The sequence below is a fragment of the Coregonus lavaretus genome (assembly GCF_964263955.1).
Source record: "Coregonus lavaretus genome assembly, chromosome: 20".
NCBI lineage: Eukaryota > Metazoa > Chordata > Actinopteri > Salmoniformes > Salmonidae > Coregonus > Coregonus lavaretus.
The window spans coordinates 3,955,105-3,976,781 of record NC_140007.1 but is presented as its reverse complement, the minus strand read 5'-3'; the positions used below and the strand labels follow the sequence as shown (position 1 = coordinate 3,976,781).

General features: G+C 46.8%; 1 protein-coding gene across 1 annotated transcript in view; it reads right to left on the bottom strand.

The window, feature by feature from the left end:
- The window catches only part of LOC311147910 (sterile alpha motif domain-containing protein 10-like), a 105,486-nt gene extending 84,786 nt beyond the window's left edge, over positions 1–20,700 (bottom strand). The window contains exon 1 of the mRNA XM_084184749.1: positions 20,539–20,700. Within this exon, the coding sequence (XP_084040875.1) occupies positions 20,539–20,551 (13 nt within the window). The 5' untranslated portion in view covers positions 20,552–20,700. The remainder of the gene's footprint in view (positions 1–20,538) is intronic.
- Between the last annotated feature and the right edge of the window lie 977 nt (positions 20,701–21,677).

Here is a 21,677-nt window from a genome sequence, read left to right as displayed (position 1 = left end):
TCAGAGACAACAAGCAACAGCTGATTCTCGTTGCCTCTGATTGAGAACCACCCCGGCCAACCTAGAAAACACATGAACTAGAAACTGAACATAGAACACAAAACATAGACCCTACACACCCTGGCTCAACATATAAGAGTCCCCAGAGCCAGGGCGTGACAGTACCCCCCCCCCAAAGGACTGCGACCGCGCCAACATAAACCCAACAGGGGAGGGGCCGTGTGGGCATTCCGCCTCGGAGGCGGATCCGGCTCCGGGCGTGACCACCACCCTCTAACAACCACCCCGTAGCGCCCCTGGTCTGGTCTGGCCCCGCTGGCTGGAGCTGGACTGGACATCGGTGGAGCGGATTGCTTAGGCTCCGGTGTGGAGCAGCTGACCGGTACCTGACCAGGCACCGGTGAAACAGGCACGGGCTGTGCCGGACTGACGACGCGCACCACAGGCTTGGTGCGGGGAGCAGGGACGGGCCGGACCGGGCTGGCGACGCGCACCACAGGCTTGGTGCGGGGAGCAGGAACGGGCCGGACCGGGCTGACGTCGCGCACCACTGGCTTGGTGCGGGGAGCAGGAACGGGCCGGACCGGGCTGACGTCGCGCACCACTGGCTTGGTGCGGGGAGCAGGAACGGGCCGGACCGGGCTGACGACGCGCACCACAGGCTTGGTGAGGGGAGCAGGAACAGGCCGGGCCGGGCTGGCGACGCGCACCATAGGCTTGGTGCGGGGAGCAGGATCAGGCCGGGCCGGGCTGGCGACGCGCACCACTGGCTTGGTGCGAGGGGCAGGAACAGGCCGGGCCGGGCTGGCAACACGCACCACAGGCTTGGTGCGAGGGGCAGGAACAGGCCGGACCGGGCTGTGGAGACGGACTGGAGGTCTGGAGTGAAGAGCTGACACAACCCGTCCTGGCTGAATGCCTATTTTTACACACTATGTGTGAGGCATCAGCACAGGACGTACAGGGCTGTGTACTCGTACTGGCACTACAGCACGTGACACTGGCGCAGGATATCCGGGACCGAGGAGGGGTACTGGAGGCCACGAGCGTTGAGCGGGCACACTCCCTCCTGGCTGCATGCCCACCTTAGCACGACACGTGCGTGGTGCTCGCACAGGACGTACCGGACCACTCGCGGCACAGTACGCAGCTCCGCATACCTCGGAACCTGCCCAGTCTCACGCTGCCTAGCCTGAGTACGGGGAGTTGGCTCTGCTCTACCTCTAGGCTCCGCCAACCTCCCTTCCAGCCCCCCAAACCCGATGGCCTCCTCTCCTAATCCCCAAACTCGCCCCGTAGCTGCCTCCAGCAGCCCCGTCGTCCATGCCGTGTGCCCCCCCCCAAAAAATGTATTGGGGTTGCCTCTTGTGTGTCCGACGTCGACCCGGTTGGCGCCGCTGCTCCTCTCTATGGCGCGCCTCCACCGTCTCCTCCCACGGACGGCGATCCATGCCGGCCTGGATTTCCTCCCAAGTCCAGGCTGTCTGCTCCTGGACACGCTGCTTGGTCCTGTATTGGTGGGATCTTCTGTCCTGATCGTTATAATGATTGGACCAAGGCGCTGCGTGATTTGCGTACATCTTTTTAATAGTGTACTGGCAACACGATACAAAATACAAAACAACCAAACGAAACGTGAAGTCCTCGGTTAACAACACAAACCTACACGGAACAAGATCCCACAAAACACAAGTGCACAACAGGCTGCCTAAGTATGGTTCCCAATCAGAGACAACAAGCAACAGCTGATTCTCGTTGCCTCTGATTGAGAACCACCCCGGCCAACCTTGAAAACACATGAACTAGAAACTGAACATAGAACACAAAACATAGACCCTACACACCCTGGCTCAACATATAAGAGTCCCCAGAATTGCAATACATTTCTTCATTTCCTGGACTATTTGTTAGCATGTACACACTGTCACATCCTATTTGAAGAAGAGATGGCGCCGACAGACATGGTCTCCCTATTTCTAGCTCTTTGCAGTATTTTTTTTGTGTTATTTCTTACATTACTTGCTCAGAAAAGTTTCTTGCATTATTACCTACAGCCGAAAAATAACTTTTGGATTTTAGATCAACGATCACACACCAGCATTTCGACCAGAAATTGTATTTCCCTGAATTGGATCCTTTGTTTGAAGTCCCTGGGACTGTTGCATGCATCAAGACGCTGCCGCCGGAGAAGAGGAATAAGGAGTCGGCTCCTAGTCCGTCTCTGGAGGCATGCATACCATCCACACTCAGAGTATATTACTTGCTAATGTTCAGTCCCTGGACAATAAAGTAGATGAGCTCAGGGAGAGGATTTCCTTCCAGAGAGACATCAGGGACTGTAACGTACTCGGTTTACAGAATCATAGCTCTCTCTGGATATACTGTCCCTGTCCATTCAGCCAGCGGGGTTCTCCGTCCATTCAGCCAGCGGGGTTCTCCGTCCATCGTGCGGACAGGAAGAAAGAACTCTTGGTGGTGTAAGTTGAATCAACTACTCATGGTGCGATTGCCCTAACGTACAAGAACCCAAGTCCTTTTGTTCTCTAGATCTGGAATACCTCACCATCAAATGCCGACCCCTCCCGAGATTATTTTTTTCTGTCATTGTCACCGCTGTGTATATTCCTCAATGACATCTACATCACCGGTCACAGAGGAGGCCAAGAATATCATCAAGGACAACAGCCACCCGAGCCACGGCCTGTTCACCCCGCTACCATCTAGAAGGCAGAGACTGTATAGGTGCATCAAAGCAGGGATCGAGAGAGACTGAAAAACAGCTTTTAGCTCCAGGGCCATCAGACTGTTAAATAGTCACCACTAGCCAGCCTCCGCCCAGTACCCTGCCCTGAAACTTAGTCACTGTTACTAGCCGGGTACCACCCGGAACTCTACCATGTACCTTAGGGACTGCTGCCCTATGTACAGTGGGGAAAAAAAGTATTTAGTCAGCCACCAATTGTGCAAGTTCTCCCACTTAAAAAGATGAGAGAGGCCTGTAATTTTCATCATAGGTACACGTCAACTATGACAGACAAAATGAGAAAAAATATTCCAGAAAATCACATTGTAGGATTTTTAATGAATTTATTTGCAAATTATGGTGGAAAATAAGTATTTGGTCAATAACAAAAGTTTCTCAATACTTTGTTATATACCCTTTGTTGGCAATGACACAGGTCAAACGTTTTCTGTAAGTCTTCACAAGGTTTTCACACACTGTTGCTTGTATTTTGGCCCATTCCTCCATGCAGATCTCCTCTAGAGCAGTGATGTTTTGGGGCTGTCGCTGGGCAACACAGACTTTCAACTCCCTCCAAAGATTTTCTATGGGGTTGAGATCTGGAGACTGGCTAGGCCACTCCAGGACCTTGAAATGCTTCTTACGAAGCCACTCCTTCGTTGCCCGGGCGGTGTGTTTGGGATCATTGTCATGCTGAAAGACCCAGCCACGTTTCATCTTCAATGCCCTTGCTGATGGAAGGAGGTTTTCACTCAAAATCTCACGATACATGGCCCCATTCATTCTTTCCTTTACACGGATCAGTCGTCCTGGTTCCTTTGCAGAAAAACAGCCCAAAAGCATGATGTTTCCACCCCCATGCTTCACAGTAGGTATGGTGTTCTTTGGATGCAACTCAGCATTCTTTGTCCTCCAAACATGACGAGTTGAGTTTTTACCAAAAAGTTATATTTTGGTTTCATCTGACCATATGACATTCTCCCAATCCTCTTCTGGATCATCCAAATGCACTTCAGACGGGCCTGGACATGTACTGGCTTAAGCAGGGGGACACGTCTCGCACTGCAGGATTTGAGTACCTGGCGGCGTAGTGTGTTACTGATGGTAGGCTTTGTTACTTTGGTCCCAGCTCTCTGCAGGTCATTCACTAGGTCCCCCCGTGTGGTTCTGGGATTTTTGCTCACCGTTCTTGTGATCATTTTGACCCCACGGGGTGAGATCTTGCGTGGAGCCCCAGATTGAGGGAGATTATCAGTGGTCTTGTATGTCTTCCATTTCCTAATAATTGCTCCCACAGTTGATTTCTTCAAACCAAGCTGCTTACCTATTGCAGATTCAGTCTTCCCAGCCTGGTGCAAGTCTACAATTTTGTTTCTGGTGTCCTTTGACAGCTCTTTGGTCTTGGCCATTGTGGAGTTTGGAGTGTGACTGTTTGAGGTTGTGGACAGGTGTCTTTTATACTGATAACAAGTTCAAACAGGTGCCATTAATACAGGTAACGAGTGGAGGACAGAGGAGCCTCTTAAAGAAGAAGTTACAGGTCTGTGAGAGCCAGAAATCTTGCTTGTTTGTAGGTGACCAAATACTTATTTTCCACCATAATTTGCAAATAAATTCATTAAAAATCCTACAATGGGATTTTCTGGATTTTTTTTCTCAATTTGTCTGTCATAGTTGACGTGTACCTATGATGAAAATTACAGGCCTCTCTCATCTTTTTAAGTGGGAGAACTTGCACAATTGGTGGCTGACTAAATACTTTTTTTCCCCACTGTACATAGTCACTGGACACTGGTCACTTTAATAATGTTTACATACTGTTTTACCCACTTCATATGCATATACTGTATTGTAGTCAAGGCTCATCCTATATAACTAGTGCTGTATACACCTTTTCTATTCATATACTGTCCATACACACCATTATATACACACACATATACAGTGCATTCGGAAAGTATTCAGACCTCTAGACTTTTTCCACTTTGATACGTTACAGCCTTATTCTAAAATTGATTAGATAGTCTCACCCCCTCAATCTACACACAATACCCCATAACAACAAACCAAAAACAGGTTTTTAGAAACTTTTGCAAATGTATGTATATATACACTGCTCAAAAAAATAAAGGGAACACTTAAACAACACAATTTAACTCCAAGTCAATCAAACTGTCCACTTAGGAAGCAACACTGATTGACAATACATTTCACATGCTGTTGTGCAAATGGAATAGACAACAGGTGGAAATTATAGGCAATTAGCAAGACACCCCCAATAAAGGACTGGTTTTGCAGGTGGTGACCACTTCTCAGTTCCTATGCTTCCTGGCTGATGTTTTGGTCACTTTTGAATGCTGGCGGTGCTTTCACTCTAGTGGTAGCATGAGACAGAGTCTACAACCCACACAAGTGGCTCAGGTAGTGCAGCTCATCCAGGATGGCACATCAATGCGAGCTGTGGCAAGAAGGTTTGCTGTGTCTGTCAGCGTAGTGTCCAGAGCATGGAGGCGCTACCAGGAGACAGGCCAGTAAATCAGGAGACGTGGAGGAGGCCGTAGGAGGGCAATAACCCAGCAGCAGGACTGCTACCTCCGTCTTTGTGCAAGGAGGAGCAGGAGGAGCACTGCCAGAGCCCTGCAAAATGACCTCCAGCAGGCCACAAATGTGCATGTGTCTGCTCAAACGGTCAGAAACAGACTCCATGAGGGTGGTATGAGGGCCCGACGTCCACAGTTGGGGGTTGTGCTTACAGCCCAACACCGTGCAGGACGTTTGGCATTTGCCAGAGACCACCAAGATTGGCAAATTCGCCACTGGCGCCCTGTGCTCTTCACAGATGAAAGCAGGTTCACACTGAGCACGTGACAGACGTGACAGAGTCTGGAGACGCCGTGGAGAACGTTCTGCTGCCTGCAACATCCTCCAGCATGACCGGTTTGGCGGTGGGTCAGTCATGGTGTGGGGTGGCATTTCTTTGGGGGGCCGCACAGCCCTCCATGTGCTCGCCAGAGGTAGCCTGACTGCCATTAGGTACCGAGATGAGATCCTCAGACCCCTTGTGAGACCATATGCTGGTGCGGTTGGCCCTGGGTTCCTCCTAATGCAAGACAATGCTAGACCTCATGTGGCTCGTGTGTCAGCAGTTCCTGCAAGAGGAAGGCATTGATGCTATGGACTGGCCCGCCCGTTCCCCAGACCTGAATCCAATTGAGCACATCTGGGACATCATGTCTCGCTCCATCCACCAACGCCACGTTGCACCACAGACTGTCCAGGAGTTGGCGGATGCTTTAGTCCAGGTCTGGGAGGAGATCCCTCAGGAGACCATCCGCCACCTCATCAGGAGCATGCCCAGGCGTTGTAGGGAGGTCATACAGGCACGTGGAGGCCACACACACTACTGAGCCTCATTTTGACTTGTTTTAAGGACATTACATCAAAGTTGGATCAGCCTGTAGTGTGGTTTTCCACTTTAATTTTGAGGGTGACTCCAAATCCAAACCTCCATGGGTTGATACATTTGATTTCCATTGATAATTTTTGTGTGATTTTGTTGTCAGCACATTCAACTATGTAAAGAAAAAAGTATTTAATAAGATTATTTCATTCATTCAGATCTAGGATGTGTTATTTTAGTGTTCCCTTAACTTTTTTGAGCAGTATTCAGACCCTTTACTAGGTACTTTGTTGAAACACCTTTGGCAGCGATTACAGCCTTGAGTCTTCTTGGGTATGATGCTACAAGCTTGGCACACCTGTATTTGGGGAGTTTCTCCCATTCTTCTCTGCAGATCCTCTCAAGCTCTGTCAGGTTGGATGGGGAGCGTCGCTGCACAACGGTTTTCAGATTTCTCCAGAGATGTTCGATCGGGTTCAAGTCCAGGCTCTGGCTGGGCCACTCAAGGACAATCTGAGACGTGACCCGAAGCCACTGCTGCGTTGTCTTGGCTGTGTGCTTAGGGTCGTTGTCCTGTTGGAAGGTGAACCTTCGGCGCAGTCTGAGGTCCTGAACCCTCTGGAGCAGGTTTTCATCAAGGATCTCTATGTACTTCGCTCCGTTCATCTTTTCCTCAATCCTGACTTGTCTCCCAGTCCCTGCTGCTGAAAAACAACCCACAGGATGATGCTGCCACCACCATGCTTCACCGTAGGGATGGTGCCACGTTTCCTCCACACGTGACGGTTGGCATTCAGGCCAAAGAGTTAAATCTTGGTTTCATCAGATCAGAGAATCTTGTTTCTCATTGTCTGAGAGTCCTTTAGGTGCCTTTTGGCAAACTCCTGTTGTGTGCCTTTTACTGAGAAGTGGCTTACGTCTGGCCACTCTACCATAAAGTCCTGATTGGTGGAGTACTGCAGAGATGATTGTCCTTCTGGAGGGTTCTCCCATCTCCATAGAGGAACTCTGGAGCTCTGTCAGAGTGACCATCGGGTTCTTGGTCACCTCCCTGACCAAGGCCTTTCTCCCCCGATTGCTCAGTTCGGCCAGGCGGCCAGCTCTAGGAAGAGTCTTGGTGGGTCCAAACTTCTTCCATTTAAGAATGATGGAGGCCACTGTCTTCTTGGGGACCTTCAATGCTGCAGACATTTTTTGGTACCCTTCCCCAGATATGTGCCTTATATACACAGGTGTATGCCTTTCCAAATCATGTCCAATCAATTTAATTTACTACAGGTGGACTCCAATCAAGTTGTAGAAACATCTCAAGGATGATCAATGGAAACAGGATGCACCTGAGCTACATTTCGAGTCTCATAGCAAATTGTCTGAATACTTAAGGTATTTCTGTTTTATATTAAAATTTGCTAACATTTCTAAAAACCTGTTTAGGGTTTGTCATTATGGGGTATTGTGTGTAGATTGCTGAGGGGAAAAAATGAGTTAATACTTTTTAGAATAAGGCTGTAACGTAAAACAAAATGTGGGAAAAGTCAAGGGGTCTGAATACTTTCCGAAGGCACTTTATACACACACGTGTTGTGTAGTGGCGATTTTAGCATGTATATCTTGGTGGGGCAAAAACATAATAATTTGGATGCATGCCAGCAAAGCCACTACACAACACTAAACAATACATTAATTGCACTATATCGGTGACAAACGATGCCCACAAACTGTTAGGGCCTACATAAAGCTGTCCCAACAGCAGTCCCAAACCTTACCACTGCTACACCTGGCTATCAGCGGAGCCTTGTCTGGCAGCGAAACAGTTAATTCAGCCTCATTTACTGCCTTTAAAAAAACATAGCTGATATGGCTGACTTGCTTAAACAAATGTGGTTTCTACTGACAACTGAGATGTACAAACTATGGCATAAGGGGACGACAAGCGGATAAGAGGCGATCCGTAATTTCGAATAAAAAACATTAATGAGCGAGCTATGACGGACGTAGTCAATATAACTATTTGTTCAGCACTTTTGAAATGCACAGCGACAGAATTCAGAACATGGGTCATTCTTACAGTGTTCTCCCTGTACACCAAGTCAGAACCATAGGATAAATAAATGGGGCATATAAGCAGACAATGAAAGCTCTTACAATATTTGATGATTACATTTCTATAAGAAACAGGTTATAGGCTACATGTGTACCACCAAGTTAGAACAGTAGGCAAAATTAAGGAGGTGAAAATAGACCAAATTATTAGGGTGAGGCACATGGGCTACTAACAGCTTACTACACAAAATACACTTAGTATTACATTCTTAGCTACAGTATACATATCTCCCTTGCATATTACATCATTTATGCAGCAGCATACAAAACATTTTTGGACTCACCTTGTTGTGCTGTGCTCACTTAAACAGGATACGTTTTATCTATAATCTATTCTTGTTCTGAGAAATGAAGGCTATTCCATGCGAGAAATGTAATTTCTTGGCAATTTCTCGCATGGAATAGCCTTCATTTCTCAGAACAAGAATAGACTGATGAATTTCAGAAGAAAGCTCTTTGTTTCTGGCCATTTTGAGCCTGTAATCGAATCCACAATTACTGATGCTCCAGATACTCAACTAGTCTCAAGAAGGACAGTTTTATTGCTTCTTTAAAATCAGCACAACAGTTTTCACAGCTGTGCTAACATAATTGCAAAAGGGTTTTCTAATTATCAATTCGTCTTTAAAATTGATTAAACTTGGATTAGCAAACACAACGTGCCATTGGAACACAGGACTGATGGTTGCTGATAATGGGCCTCTGTACGCCTATGTAGATATTCCATAAAAAATCAGCCGTTTCCAGCTACAATAGCCATTTACAACATTAACAATGTCGACACTGTATTTCTGATCAATTTGATGTTATTTTAATGAACAAAAAAATTGCTTTTCTTTCGAAAACAAGGAAATTTTTAAGTGACCCCAAACTTTTGAACAGTAGTGTATTTGATTACATTGTTTGCAAACTGATATGTGACACGCTCTGCCCCACCTGCCCTGAATGATGGGTCACCACTATGTGTGTAATATATATATATATATATATACACAGTGGGGAAAAAAAGTATTTAGTCAGCCACCAATTGTGCAAGTTCTCCCACTTAAAAAGATGAGAGAGGCCTGTAATTTTCATCATAGGTACACGTCAACTATGACAGACAAATTGAGATTTTTTTTTCCAGAAAATCACATTGTAGGATTTTTAATGAATTTATTTGCAAATTATGGTGGAAAATAAGTATTTGGTCACCTACAAACAAGCAAGATTTCTGGCTCTCACAGACCTGTAACTTCTTCTTTAAGAGGCTCCTCTGTCCTCCACTCGTTACCTGTATTATTGGCACCTGTTTGAACTTGTTATCAGTATAAAAGACACCTGTCCACAACCTCAAACAGTCACACTCCAAACTCCACTATGGCCAAGACCAAAGAGCTGTCAAAGGACACCAGAAACAAAATTGTAGACCTGCACCAGGCTGGGAAGACTGAATCTGCAATAGGTAAGCAGTTTGGTTTGAAGAAATCAACTGTGGGAGCAATTATTAGGAAATGCAAGATCTCACCCCGTGGGGTCAAAATGATCACAAGAACGGTGAGCAAAAATCCCAGAACCACACGTGGGGACCTAGTGAATGACCTGCAGAGAGCTGGGACCAAAGTAACAAAGCCTACCATCAGTAACACACTACGCCGCCAGGGACTCAAATCCTGCAGTGCGAGACGTGTCCCCCTGCTTAAGCCAGTACATGTCCAAGCCCGTCTGAAGTTTGCTAGAGTGCATTTGGATGATCCAGAAGAGGATTGGGAGAATGTCATATGGTCAGATGAAACCAAAACAGAACTTTTTGGTGAAAACTCAACTGGTCGTGTTTGGAGGACAAAGAATGCTGAGTTGCATCCAAAGAACACCATACCTACTGTGAAGCATGGGGGTGGAAACATAATGCTTTGGGGCTGTTTTTCTGCAAAGGGACCAGGACGACTGATCCGTGTAAAGGAAAGAATGAATGGGGCCATGTATCGTGAGAAAATCGTGAAAACCTCCTTCCATCAGCAAGGGCATTGAAGATGAAACGTGGCTGGGTCTTTCAGCATGACAATGATCCCAAACACACCGCCCGGGCAATGAAGGAGTGGCTTCGTAAGAAGCATTTCAAGGTCCTGGAGTGGCCTAGCCAGTCTCCAGATCTCAACCCCATAGAAACTCTTTGGAGGGAGTTGAAAGTCCGTGTTGCCCAGCGACAGCCCCAAAACATCACTGCTCTAGAGGAGATCTGCATGGAGGAATGGGCCAAAATACCAGCAACAGTGTGTGAAAACATTTTTACATTTACATTTTAGTCATTTAGCAGACGCTCTTAACCAGAGCGACTTACAGGAGCAATTAGGGTTAAGTGCCTTGCTCAAGGGCACATTAACGTCATTTAGCAGACGCTCTTAGCCAGAGCGACTCACAAATTGGTGCGTTCACCCTATAGCCAGTGGGATAACCACTTTACAATTTGGGGGGGGGGGGGGGGGGGGTTAGAAGGAATACTTTATCCTATCCCAGGTATTCCTTAAAGAGGTGGGGTTTCAAATGTCTCCGGAAGGTGGTGAGTGACTCCGCTGTCCTGGCGTCGTGAGGGAGCTTGTTCCACCATTGGGGTGCCAGAGCAGCGAACAGTTTTGACTGGGCTGAGCGGGAGCTGTGCTTCCGCAGAGGAAGGGGAGCCAGCAGGCCAGAGGTGGATGAACGCAATGTCCTCGTTTGGGTGTAGGGACTGATCAGAGCCTGAAGGTACAGAGGTGCCGTTCCCCTCACTGCTCCATAGGCAAGCACCATGGTCTTGTAGCGGATGCGAGCTTCAACTGGAAGCCAGTGGAGTGTGCGGAGGAGGGGGGTGACGTGAGAGAACTTGGGAAGGTTGAACACCAGACGGGCTGCGGCATTCTGGATGAGTTGTAGGGGTTTAATGGCACAGGCAGGGAGCCCAGCCAACAGCGAGTTGCAGTAGTCCAGACGGGAGATGACAAGTGCCTGGACCAGGACCTGCGCCGCTTCCTGTGTAAGGCAGGGTCGCACTCTCCGAATGTTGTAGAGCATGAACCTGCAGGAGCGGGTCACCGCCTTGATGTTGGCGGAGAACGACAGGGTGTTGTCCAGGGTCACGCCTAGGCTCTTCGCACTCTGGGAGGAGGACACAGCGGAGTTGTCAACCGTGATGGCGAGATCATGGAACGGGCAGTCCTTCCCCGGGAGGAAGAGCAGCTCCGTCTTGCCAGGGTTCAGCTTGAGGTGGTGATCCGTCATCCATACTGATATGTCTGCCAGACATGCAGAGATGCGATTCGCCACCTGGTTATCAGAAGGGGGAAAGGAGAAGATTAGTTGTGTATCGTCAGCGTAGCAATGATAGGAGAGACCATGTGAGGATATGACAGAGCCAAGTGACTTGGTGTATAGGGAGAAAAGGAGAGGGCCCAGAACCGATCCCTGGGGGACACCAGTGGTGAGAGCACGTGGTGCGGAGACAGCTTCCCGCCACGCCACTTGGTAGGAGCGACCGGTCAGGTAGGACGCAATCCAGGAGTGAGCCGCGCCGGAGATGCCCATCTCGGAGAGGGTGGAGAGGAGGATCTGATGGTTCACAGTATCAAAGGCAGCAGACAGGTCTAGAAGGACAAGAGCAGAGGAGAGAGAGTTAGCTTTGGCAGTGCGGAGAGTCTCCGTGACACAGAGAAGAGCAGTCTCAGTTGAATGACCAGTCCTGAAACCTGATTGGTTTGGATCAAGAAGGTCATTCTGAGAGAGATAGCAAGAGAGTTGGCTAAAGACGGCACGCTCAATAGTTTTGGAAAGAAAAGAAAGAAGGGATACTGGTCTGTAGTTGTTGACATCAGTGGGGTCGAGTGTTGGTTTTTTGAGGAGGGGAGCAACTCTCGCTCTCTTGAAGACGGAAGGGACATGGCCAGCGGTCAAGGATGAGTTGATCAGCGAGGTGAGGTAGGGGAGAAGGTCACCGGAGATGGTCTGGAGAAGGGAGGAGGGGATGGGGTCAAGCGGGCAGGTTGTTGGGCGGCCTGCAGTCACAAGTCGCAGGATTTTATCTGGAGAGAGAGGGGAGAAAGAAGTCAAAGCATAGGGTAGGGCAGTGTGAGCAGGACCAGCAGTGTTATTAGACTTAACAAACGAGGATCGGATGTCGTCAACCTTCTTTTCAAAGTGGTTGACGAAGTCATCCACAGAGAGAGAGGGGGGGGGGGGGGGGGGGAGGAGGATTCAGGAGGGAGGAAAATGTGGCAAAGAGCTTCCTAGGGTTAGAGGCAGATGCTTGGAATTTAGAGTGGTAGAAGGTGGCCTTAGCAGCAGAAACAGATGAAGAAAATGTAGAGAGGAGGGAGTGAAAAGATGCCAGGTCGGTAGGGAGTTTAGTTTTCTTCCATTTCCTCTCCGCTGCCCGGAGCTCTGTTCTGTGAGCTCGCAGTGAGTCATCAAGCCACGGAGCTGGGGGGGAGGACCGAGCCGGCCGGGAGGATAGGGGACACAGAGAGTCAAAGGATGCAGAAAGGGAGGAGAGGAGGGTTGAGGAGGCAGAATCAGGAGATTGGAGGGAGAAGGATTGAGCAGAGGGAAGAGATGATAGGATGGAAGAGGAGAGAGTAGTGGGAGAGAGAGAGCGAAGGTTGCGGCGGCGCATTACCATCTGTGTAGGGGCAGAGTGAGTAGTGTGGGAGGAGAGCGAGAGAGAAAAGGAAACAAAGTAGTGGTCGGAGACTTGGAGGGGAGTTGCAGTGAGATTAGTAGAGGAGCAGCATCTAGTGAAGATGAGGTCAAGCGTATTGCCTGCCTTGTGAGTAGGGGGGGACGGTGAGAGGGTGAGGTCAAAAGAGGAGAGGAGTGGAAAGAAGGAGGCAGAGAGAAATGAGTCAAACGTGGACATAGGGAGGTTGAAATCCCCCAAAACTGTGAGGGGTGAGCCATCCTCAGGAAAGGAACTTATCAAGGCGTCAAGCTCGTTGATGAACTCTCCAAGGGAACCTGGAGGGCGATAGATGACAAGGATATTAAGCTTAAATGGGTTAGTGACTGTGACAGCATGGAATTCAAATGAGGAGATAGACAGATGGGTTAGGGGAAAAATTGAGAATGTCCACTTGGGAGAGATGAGGATTCCTGTACCACCACCCCTCTGACCAGATGCTCTCGGGGTATGCGAGAACACATGGTCAGACGAGGAGAGAGCAGTAGGAGTAGCCGTGTTTTCAGTGGTGATCCATGTTTCCGTCAGCGCCAGGAAGTCGAGGGATTGGAGGTTGGCATAGGCTGGGATGAAGTCAGCTTTGATGGCAGCAGAACGGCAGTTCCAGAGGCTGCCTGCGACCTGGAACTCCAGGTGAGGGGTGCGAGCAGGGACCACCAGGTTGGAGAGGCAGCAGCCGCGCGGTGTTGTGCGTTGTTTGTGTAGCCTGTGCAGAGACGAGAGAACAGGGATAGGCAGAGGCATAGTTGACAGGCTGTAGCAAATGGCTACAAAAATGCAGAGGAGATCGGAATGAAATGAGCTAAGCATCTGGGAGAGGAGAGAGGGGGGCCTCCCTCACCAAAAACTTCTACCTCAGAAACTAAAATTGTTTCACTGAACAGTTCTTCAATGTTTAAAGGAATAAACTCAAACCCACTTTATTCAGCTAGCCAACTATGACACCATAGCTGACTAGCATGCTAGCATCCAATAACACACAGTTTAACACACAGTTAAGCACAAATACTCACAACAAACCACCAATAGTGTGTTAACTAGCTAACCAGCATGCCAGCATCCAGTAACACACAGCCAAGCACAAACACTTGGTCACAGCAAACCACCAATAGTGTGATAACACACTAAACAGATCATTCGTGTCTGTGTCAAGTTCCTTTCATGACGCAGCAATGATTCAACATTGGCTAGCTAGGACAAGTATATTGTAATTAGCTACTACCGTACCGTTCGCTGGTCGTGCTGGGTAGCTAGCAATGGCCACTGTGTTGGCTTTGTTTTAAGAACGGCTAGCTAGCTAGCTTCGTGCTACACCCGGCACACAATGGCTACTGTGTTGACTCTGACTCTGTTCGAAAAAACGGCTAATTAGCTCGCTTCGTGCTACAGCCGGCACGGCGGAAGACACTGCCAAGACACAGTAGCTACCCACGATACCTAGCTATGACGCCGTAGCTAACTAGCAAGCTAGCATCCATTAACACACAATTAGCACCAATACTTGGTTACAACAAACTGCCAAGAGTGTGTTAGCACACTAAACAGATGATTCATGTCCGTGTCTAGTTCCTTACATAACGCAGAACGCAGCAAAAATTAAACGTTGGCTAGAAGCACATTTAACAGTGGGAACAGCTAATCGTTACCAGTAGCTACCCGCTAGCTAGCTAGCCTCGTGCTTCGATACTAACCTACAATTACCTACGGAAACCTACAATAACAACAATACTAACCTATAATAAATACAATACCTAACTACACTAACTACCAACCTACGATCTAATGCATGGTTAAGCTATACTCAACACCAAATGAGAAGTTTGCTTACCTCCAGCTAGAGAGCTAGCTAGCCTCGAGCTTCAATACTAGCCTACAATAACCTACGGAAACCTACAATAACAACAATACTAACCTATAATAAATACAATACCTAACTACAACTAACTACCAACCTACGATCTAATGCATGGTTAAGCTATACTCAACACCAAATGAGAAGTTTGCTTACCTCCAGCTAGAGAGCTAGAGAGCTAGAGAAAAACACGTCCTCTCCTCCACATTGTTACTCTCAAATTGTGAAGACTTACAGAAAACGTTTGACCTGTGTCATTGCCAACAAAGGGTATATTGTTATTGACAAAATACTTATTTTCCACCATAATTTGCAAATAAATTCATTAAAAATCCTACAATGTGACTTTCCGGATTTTTTTTTTTCTCATTTTGTCTGTCATAGTAGACGTGTACCTATGATGAAAATTACAGGCCTCTCATCTTTTTAAGTGGGAGAACTTGCACAATTGGTGGCTGACTAAATACTTTTTTCCCCCACTGTAAATATATATATATATATATATATATTACACACACACTGCTAAAAAAAAAAATAGGGAACACTAAAATAACACATCCTAGAGCTGAATGAATGAAATAATCTTATTAAATACTTTTTTATTTACATAGTTGAATGTGCTGACAACAAAATCACACAAAAATTATCAATGGAAATCAAATGTATCAACCCATGGAGGTCTGGATTTGGAGTCACACTCAAAATTAAAGTGGAAAACCACACTACAGGCTGATCCAACTTTGATGTAATGTCCTTAAAACAAGTCAAAATGAGGCTCAGTAGTGTGTGTGGCCTCCACGTGCCTGTATGACCTCCCTACAACGCCTGGGCATGCTCCTGATGAGGTGGCAGATGGTCTCCTGAGGGATCTCCTCCCAGACCTGGACTAAAGCATCCGCCAACTCCTGGACAGTCTGTGGTGCAACGTGGCGTTGGTGGATGGAGCGGGACATGATGTCCCAGATGTGCTCAATTGGATTCAGGTCTGGGGAACGGGCGGGCCAGTCCATAGCATCAATGCCTTCCTCTTGCAGGAACTGCTGACACACTCCAGCCACATGAGGTCTAGCATTGTCTTGCATTAGGAGGAACCCAGGGCCAACCGCACCAGCATATGGTCTCACAAGGGGTCTGAGGATCTCATCTCGGTACCTAATGGCAGTCAGGCTACCTCTGGCGAGCACATGGAGGGCTGTGCGGCCCCCCAATGAAATGCCACCCCACACCATGACTGACCCACCGCCAATCCGGTCATGCTGGAGGATGTTGCAGGCAGCAGAACGTTCTCCACGGCGTCTCCAGACTCTGTCACGTCTGTCACATGTGCTCAGTGTGAACCTGCTTTCATCTGTGAAGAGCACAGGGCGCCAGTGGCGAATTTGCCAATCTTGGTGTTCTCTGGCAAATGCCAAACATCCTGCACGGTGTTGGGCTGTAAGCACAACCACCACCTGTGGACGTCGGGCCCTCATACCACCCTCGTGGAGTCTGTTTCTGACCGTTTGAGCAGACACATGCACATTTGTGGCCTGCTGGAGGTCATTTTGCAGGGCTCTGGCAGTGCTTCTCCTGCTCCTCCTTGCACAAAGGCGGAGGTAGCAGTCCTGCTGCTGGGTTGTTGCCCTCCTACGGCCTCCTCCACGTCTCCTGATGTACTGCCCTGTCTCCTGGTAGCGCCTCCATGCTCTGGACACTACGCTGACAGACACAGCAAACCTTCTTGCCACAGCACGCATTGATGTGCCATCCTAGATGAGCTGCACTACCTGAGCCACTTGTGTGGGTTGTAGACTCCGTCTCATGCTACCACTAGAGTGAAAGCACCGCCAGCATTCAAAAGTGACCAAAACATCAGCCAGGAAGCATAGGAACTGAGAAGTGGTCTGTGGTCACCACCTGCAGAACCACTCCTTTATTGGGGGTGTCTTGCTAATTGCCTATAATTTCCACCTGTTGTCTATTCCATTTGCACAACAGCATGTGACATTTATTGTCAATCAGTGTTGCTTCCTAAGTGGACAGTTTGATTTCACAGAAGTGTGATTGACTTGGACATTATTTTTTTGAGCAGTGTATATACACACACATACAGTGAGGGAAAAATGTTTTTGATCCCCTGCTGATTTTGTACATTTGCCCACTGACAAAGACATGAGCAGTCTATAATTTTAATGGTAGGTTTATTTGAACAGTGAGAGACAGAATAACAACAACAAAATCCAGACAAATGCATGTCAAAAACATGGCCCCGTCCATCGTCTCTTTGATGCGGTGAAGTTGTCCTGTCCCCTTAGCAGAAAAACACCCCCAAAGCATAATGTTTCCACCTCCATGTTTGACGGTGGGGATGGTGTTCTTGGGGTCATAGGCAGCATTCCTCCTCCTCCTCCAAACACAGCGAGTTGAGTTGATGGCAAAGAGCTCCATTTTGGTCTCATCTGACCACAACACTTTCACCCAGTTCTCCTCTGAATCATTCAGATGTTCATTGGCAAACTTCAGACGGCCCTGTATATGTGCTTTCTTGAGCAGGGGGACCTTGCGGGCACTGCAGGATTTCAGTCCTTCACGGCGTAGTGTGTTACTAATAGCTTTCTTGGTGACTATGGTCCCAGCTGCCTTGAAATCCTTGACAAGATCCTCCCGTGTAGTTCTGGGCTGATTTCTCACCGTTCTCATGATCATTACAACTCCACGAGGTGAGATCTTGCATGGAGCCCCAGGCCGAGGGAGATTGACAGTTATTTTGTGTTTCTTCCATTTGCGAATAATTGCACCAACTGTTGTCACCTTCTCACCAAGCTGCTTGGCGATGGTCTTGTAGCCCATTCCAGCCTTGTGTAGGTCTACAATCTTGTCCCTGACATCCTTGGAGAGCTTTTTGGTCTTGGCCATGGTGGAGAGTTTGGAATCGGATTGATTGATTGCTTCTGTGGACAGCTGTCTTTTATACAGGTAACAAGATGAGATTAGGAGCACTCCCTTTAAGAGTGTGCTCCTAATCTCAGCTCGTTACCTGTATAAAAGACACCTGGGAGCCAGAAATCTTTCTGATTGAGAGGGGGTCAAATACTTATTTCCCTCATTAAAATGCAAATCAATTTATAACATTTTTGACATGCATTTTTCTGGATTTCTTTGTTGTTATTCTGTCTCTCACTGTTCAATTAAAACTACCATTAAAATTATAGACTGATCATGTCTTTGTCAGTGGGCAAAAGTACAAAATCAGCAGGGGATCAAATACTTTTTTCCCTCACTGTACATAGTTAGGTATTACAGCACTGTTGGAGCTAGAAACATAAGCATTTTGCTGAACCTGCGATAACATATGTGTACATGACCAAAGCGCATCAAAGTGCTGAGGGTTGATGTGAGTAGACAGTTTTTGCGATTGCAAAGACTTGGCAGCTACTTTTTCGATTGACAGTGCACATATTTGTTAGTTAGTTAGCTAGCTACAGTTGAAGTCGGAAGTTTACATACACATAGCCAAATACATTTAAACTCAGTTTTTCACAATTCCTGACATTTAATCCTAGTACAATTTCCCGGTTTTAGGTCAGTTAGGATCACCACTTTATTTTAAGAATGTGAAATGTCAGAATAATAGTAGAGAGAATTATTTATTTCAGTTTTAATTTATTTCATCACATTCCCAGTGGGTCAGAAGTTTACATAAACTCAATTAGTATTTGGTAGCATTGCCTTTAAATTGTTTAGCTTGGGGCAAACGTTTCGGGTAGCCTTCCACAAGCTTCCCACAATAAGTTGGGTGAATTTTGGCCCATTCCTCCTGACAGAGCTGGTGTAACTGAATCAGGTTTGTAGGCCTCCTTGCTCGCACACGCTTTTTCAGTTCTGCCCACACATTTTCTATAGGATTGAGGTCAGGGCTTTGTGATGGCCACTCCAATACCTTGACTTTGTTGTCGTTAAGCCATTTGCCACAACTCTGGAAGTATGCTTGGGGTCCATTTGGAAGACCCATTTGCGACCAAGCTTTAACTTCCTGACTGATGTTCAGCCATCCACATAAAGAGACGCATGTGCAATTATTGAACTGGGAACAATTTTACAACATGGCGTCACAATCAGAATTATTGGGAACTATTTGACGCTGGGAAGATTTTTACATGACAACTGGCAATAACTTCACAACGGAGTTGACTACAAATACAAAGTTAGCAATGTCTTTGCAATTGTGACAAACAAGCGAAGGATAGAATATGTTTCAAATGAAAACCAAGATGACTGCAAATAATAGCCTACTACATAGGCCTATATAATTAAATGATATTGAAATAAATGTTATGTTCATTCAATTGAGTTTTATTTTGCTAATTTTTGCCTCATATTTCATGATGTGTAACATGTGCACAGTGATTTGCCAAATGTTGATTTAGTGCATTATTATAGAGTAAGCATTAGCCAGCAGATCCGACCTGCTTGCTTACAGCTGCACTAGGGTTGAACAAGCTTCTTGTGTAGATTAAGACATTACAGAGCCTGCGTGAGATATGGTTCAGAAAACGTGGCTCAGCTGTGTCTTAATCTACACAGGAAGCCAGTCCGACCCTAGTGCAGCTGTAAAGCCTGGATAACACCTACAGCCTTTTGCACAAAATGGTAAGCAGCATCATCTAGATGTGTGCAACAAAAGTTCCACATTTCCCTTCTACTACCATTTCTGTCAAGCCATCTACACAATTTGATGCATACATTCGATAAATCCAACTTATGCACCACAGAACAAACTGCAACAGCCTCTGCAACACAATGTTGTAAGTCAAACACAGCATTCCATTGGAAATTAATGTACTTCTGGTGTACAAAAACGCAAGTTTACTGTCGGTGTGATCAAGGTGTAAGCAAGCGGGTCGGATCTGCTGGCTAAGAATAAGCCTCCGCAATATTTGCAGCCATAGGTGATAATATCTTTCTAGTAGCTGATCTATCGTCAGTATAGTGGAATAATTATAATGTTAAGGTAAGCTGCCTTTCTTTCGGGAACCTATCAGTATGGACACATGCCTCAACAACACACTTAGCGAAAATTCTCTCTGCATGGTGTTTTGGGAAAGGCATGTTACATCTACCGTCATTGTAGGAAAGATGCATTGTTAAAAACACTCCTAAGCCTAAATTCCATAGCTATCGGTAACCGGGCCCTGTTCAGTTCCCCAACACAAACGCGGGGTGTGCTGAAGCAGTGTATGTGTGACACAGTGTCAATAACTCCGAGATAACTGTCCGTTTGCTGGAAAGTATTATTTAATTTTCAACCCAGAAATGCTATTTTCATGCAGTGAAGTTCACCCATGAAAACCCAACAGGACACAGTCAAGGTTCTTATGAAAGAGAACTTCAAGGACTGAGGCTACTGAAACAAACCTCAATACGTGAGTGACCAACTTCCTAGAAATTCTAACATGGCAATGTCCCGCGTCATTTATCCTCAATGGATGTTGATCTTTATGCAACATTTACAAAGAACAGAGAATATCTTACAACTCCCACAGCTTATTGACACCATCATAAATTCACCTTAATAAGCTAAGAAAGCAAATATGTTGTTTTTGATGTTGACAAGAGAACCCCCACAACCGGTCTGGGAAGGAAAGAAGCCCCTGGTGTAACCTAATGCTTAATACAAATATAGACAGCCTGTTACAAATACCCTTATCTCTATTTTACAAAAGATATACCAACGATTCAAATGAGTAGTTTCATAAATGAAACAACGCTCTTACCGTCCACAGCCATAGTCGGTCTCAGTGTGTATCTCTTTGTGGTTGCCTCAGTAATCGTTTCCCATTGCCTCTGTAGCTGGCTGGCTGGCAAAGTGTGAGAGCGCTCAATTTGTCACTAGCCTACTGCGCGCGTTTTAGGCGCTGTGTATACGGACAGAGAGCACACCGTCTCCTCCGACCGTTTGTTTTCGTTAGTCCGCTACCAATTGACTCTCTTGTTGTTAACTCCTCCCCCCTTTCGTATCTGACCGCCTAGAGACAAAAGGTCACCAACGACAACGATTTTTTTAGTGTTTATCTTATAATATTTTTCGTTGTTAGACTGTGAAATCACCAGGATATCAGCTCAGCTTGATTTGAATTTAGGAAATCTGTTCCCGAGTATTCCCACGCATAGAGGCATATGTGTTCATATCCCAATGTAATCAAGGTGTGAAATGATATCTGTGTGGGATTTGTATGGTGAATTTGCAGTGTACAAATGATTTATAACTATGGTTCCAACCCCCTGGGAAAAATATCGGCCCATGGCTGAAGGTAATTCGTGACCCCTATAATATGAAGCTTAATAGGCTATATTATAATTTCTGTTAAAAATAGCCTATTCAATGATGAGAAATATGTATAATTTACATTTACATTTTAGTCATTTAGCAGACGCTCTTATCCAGAGCGACTTACAGGAGCAATTAGGGTTAAGTGCCTTGCTCAAGGGCACATTTACGTCATTTAGCAGACGCTCTAGTCCAGAGCGACTCACAAATTGATGCATTCACCCTATAGCCAGTGGGATAACCACTTTTTTTTTTTTTTTTTTGGGGGGGGGGGGGGGGTAGAAGGATTACTTTATCCTATCCCAGGTATTCCTTAAAGAGGTGGGGTTTCAAATGTCTCCGGAAGGTGGTGAGCGACTCCGCTGTGTGTGTGGGGGAGGGGGGGGGGGGGGGTAGAAGGATTACTTTATCCTATCCCAGGTATTCCTTAAAGAGGTGGGGTTTCAAATGTCTCCGGAAGGTGGTGAGTGACTCCGCTGTGGGGTGGGGTGGGTGGGGGGGGGGGGGGGGGGGGTAGAAGGATTACTTTATCCTATCCCAGGTATTCCTTAAAGAGGTGGGGTTTCAAATGTCTCCGGAAGGTGG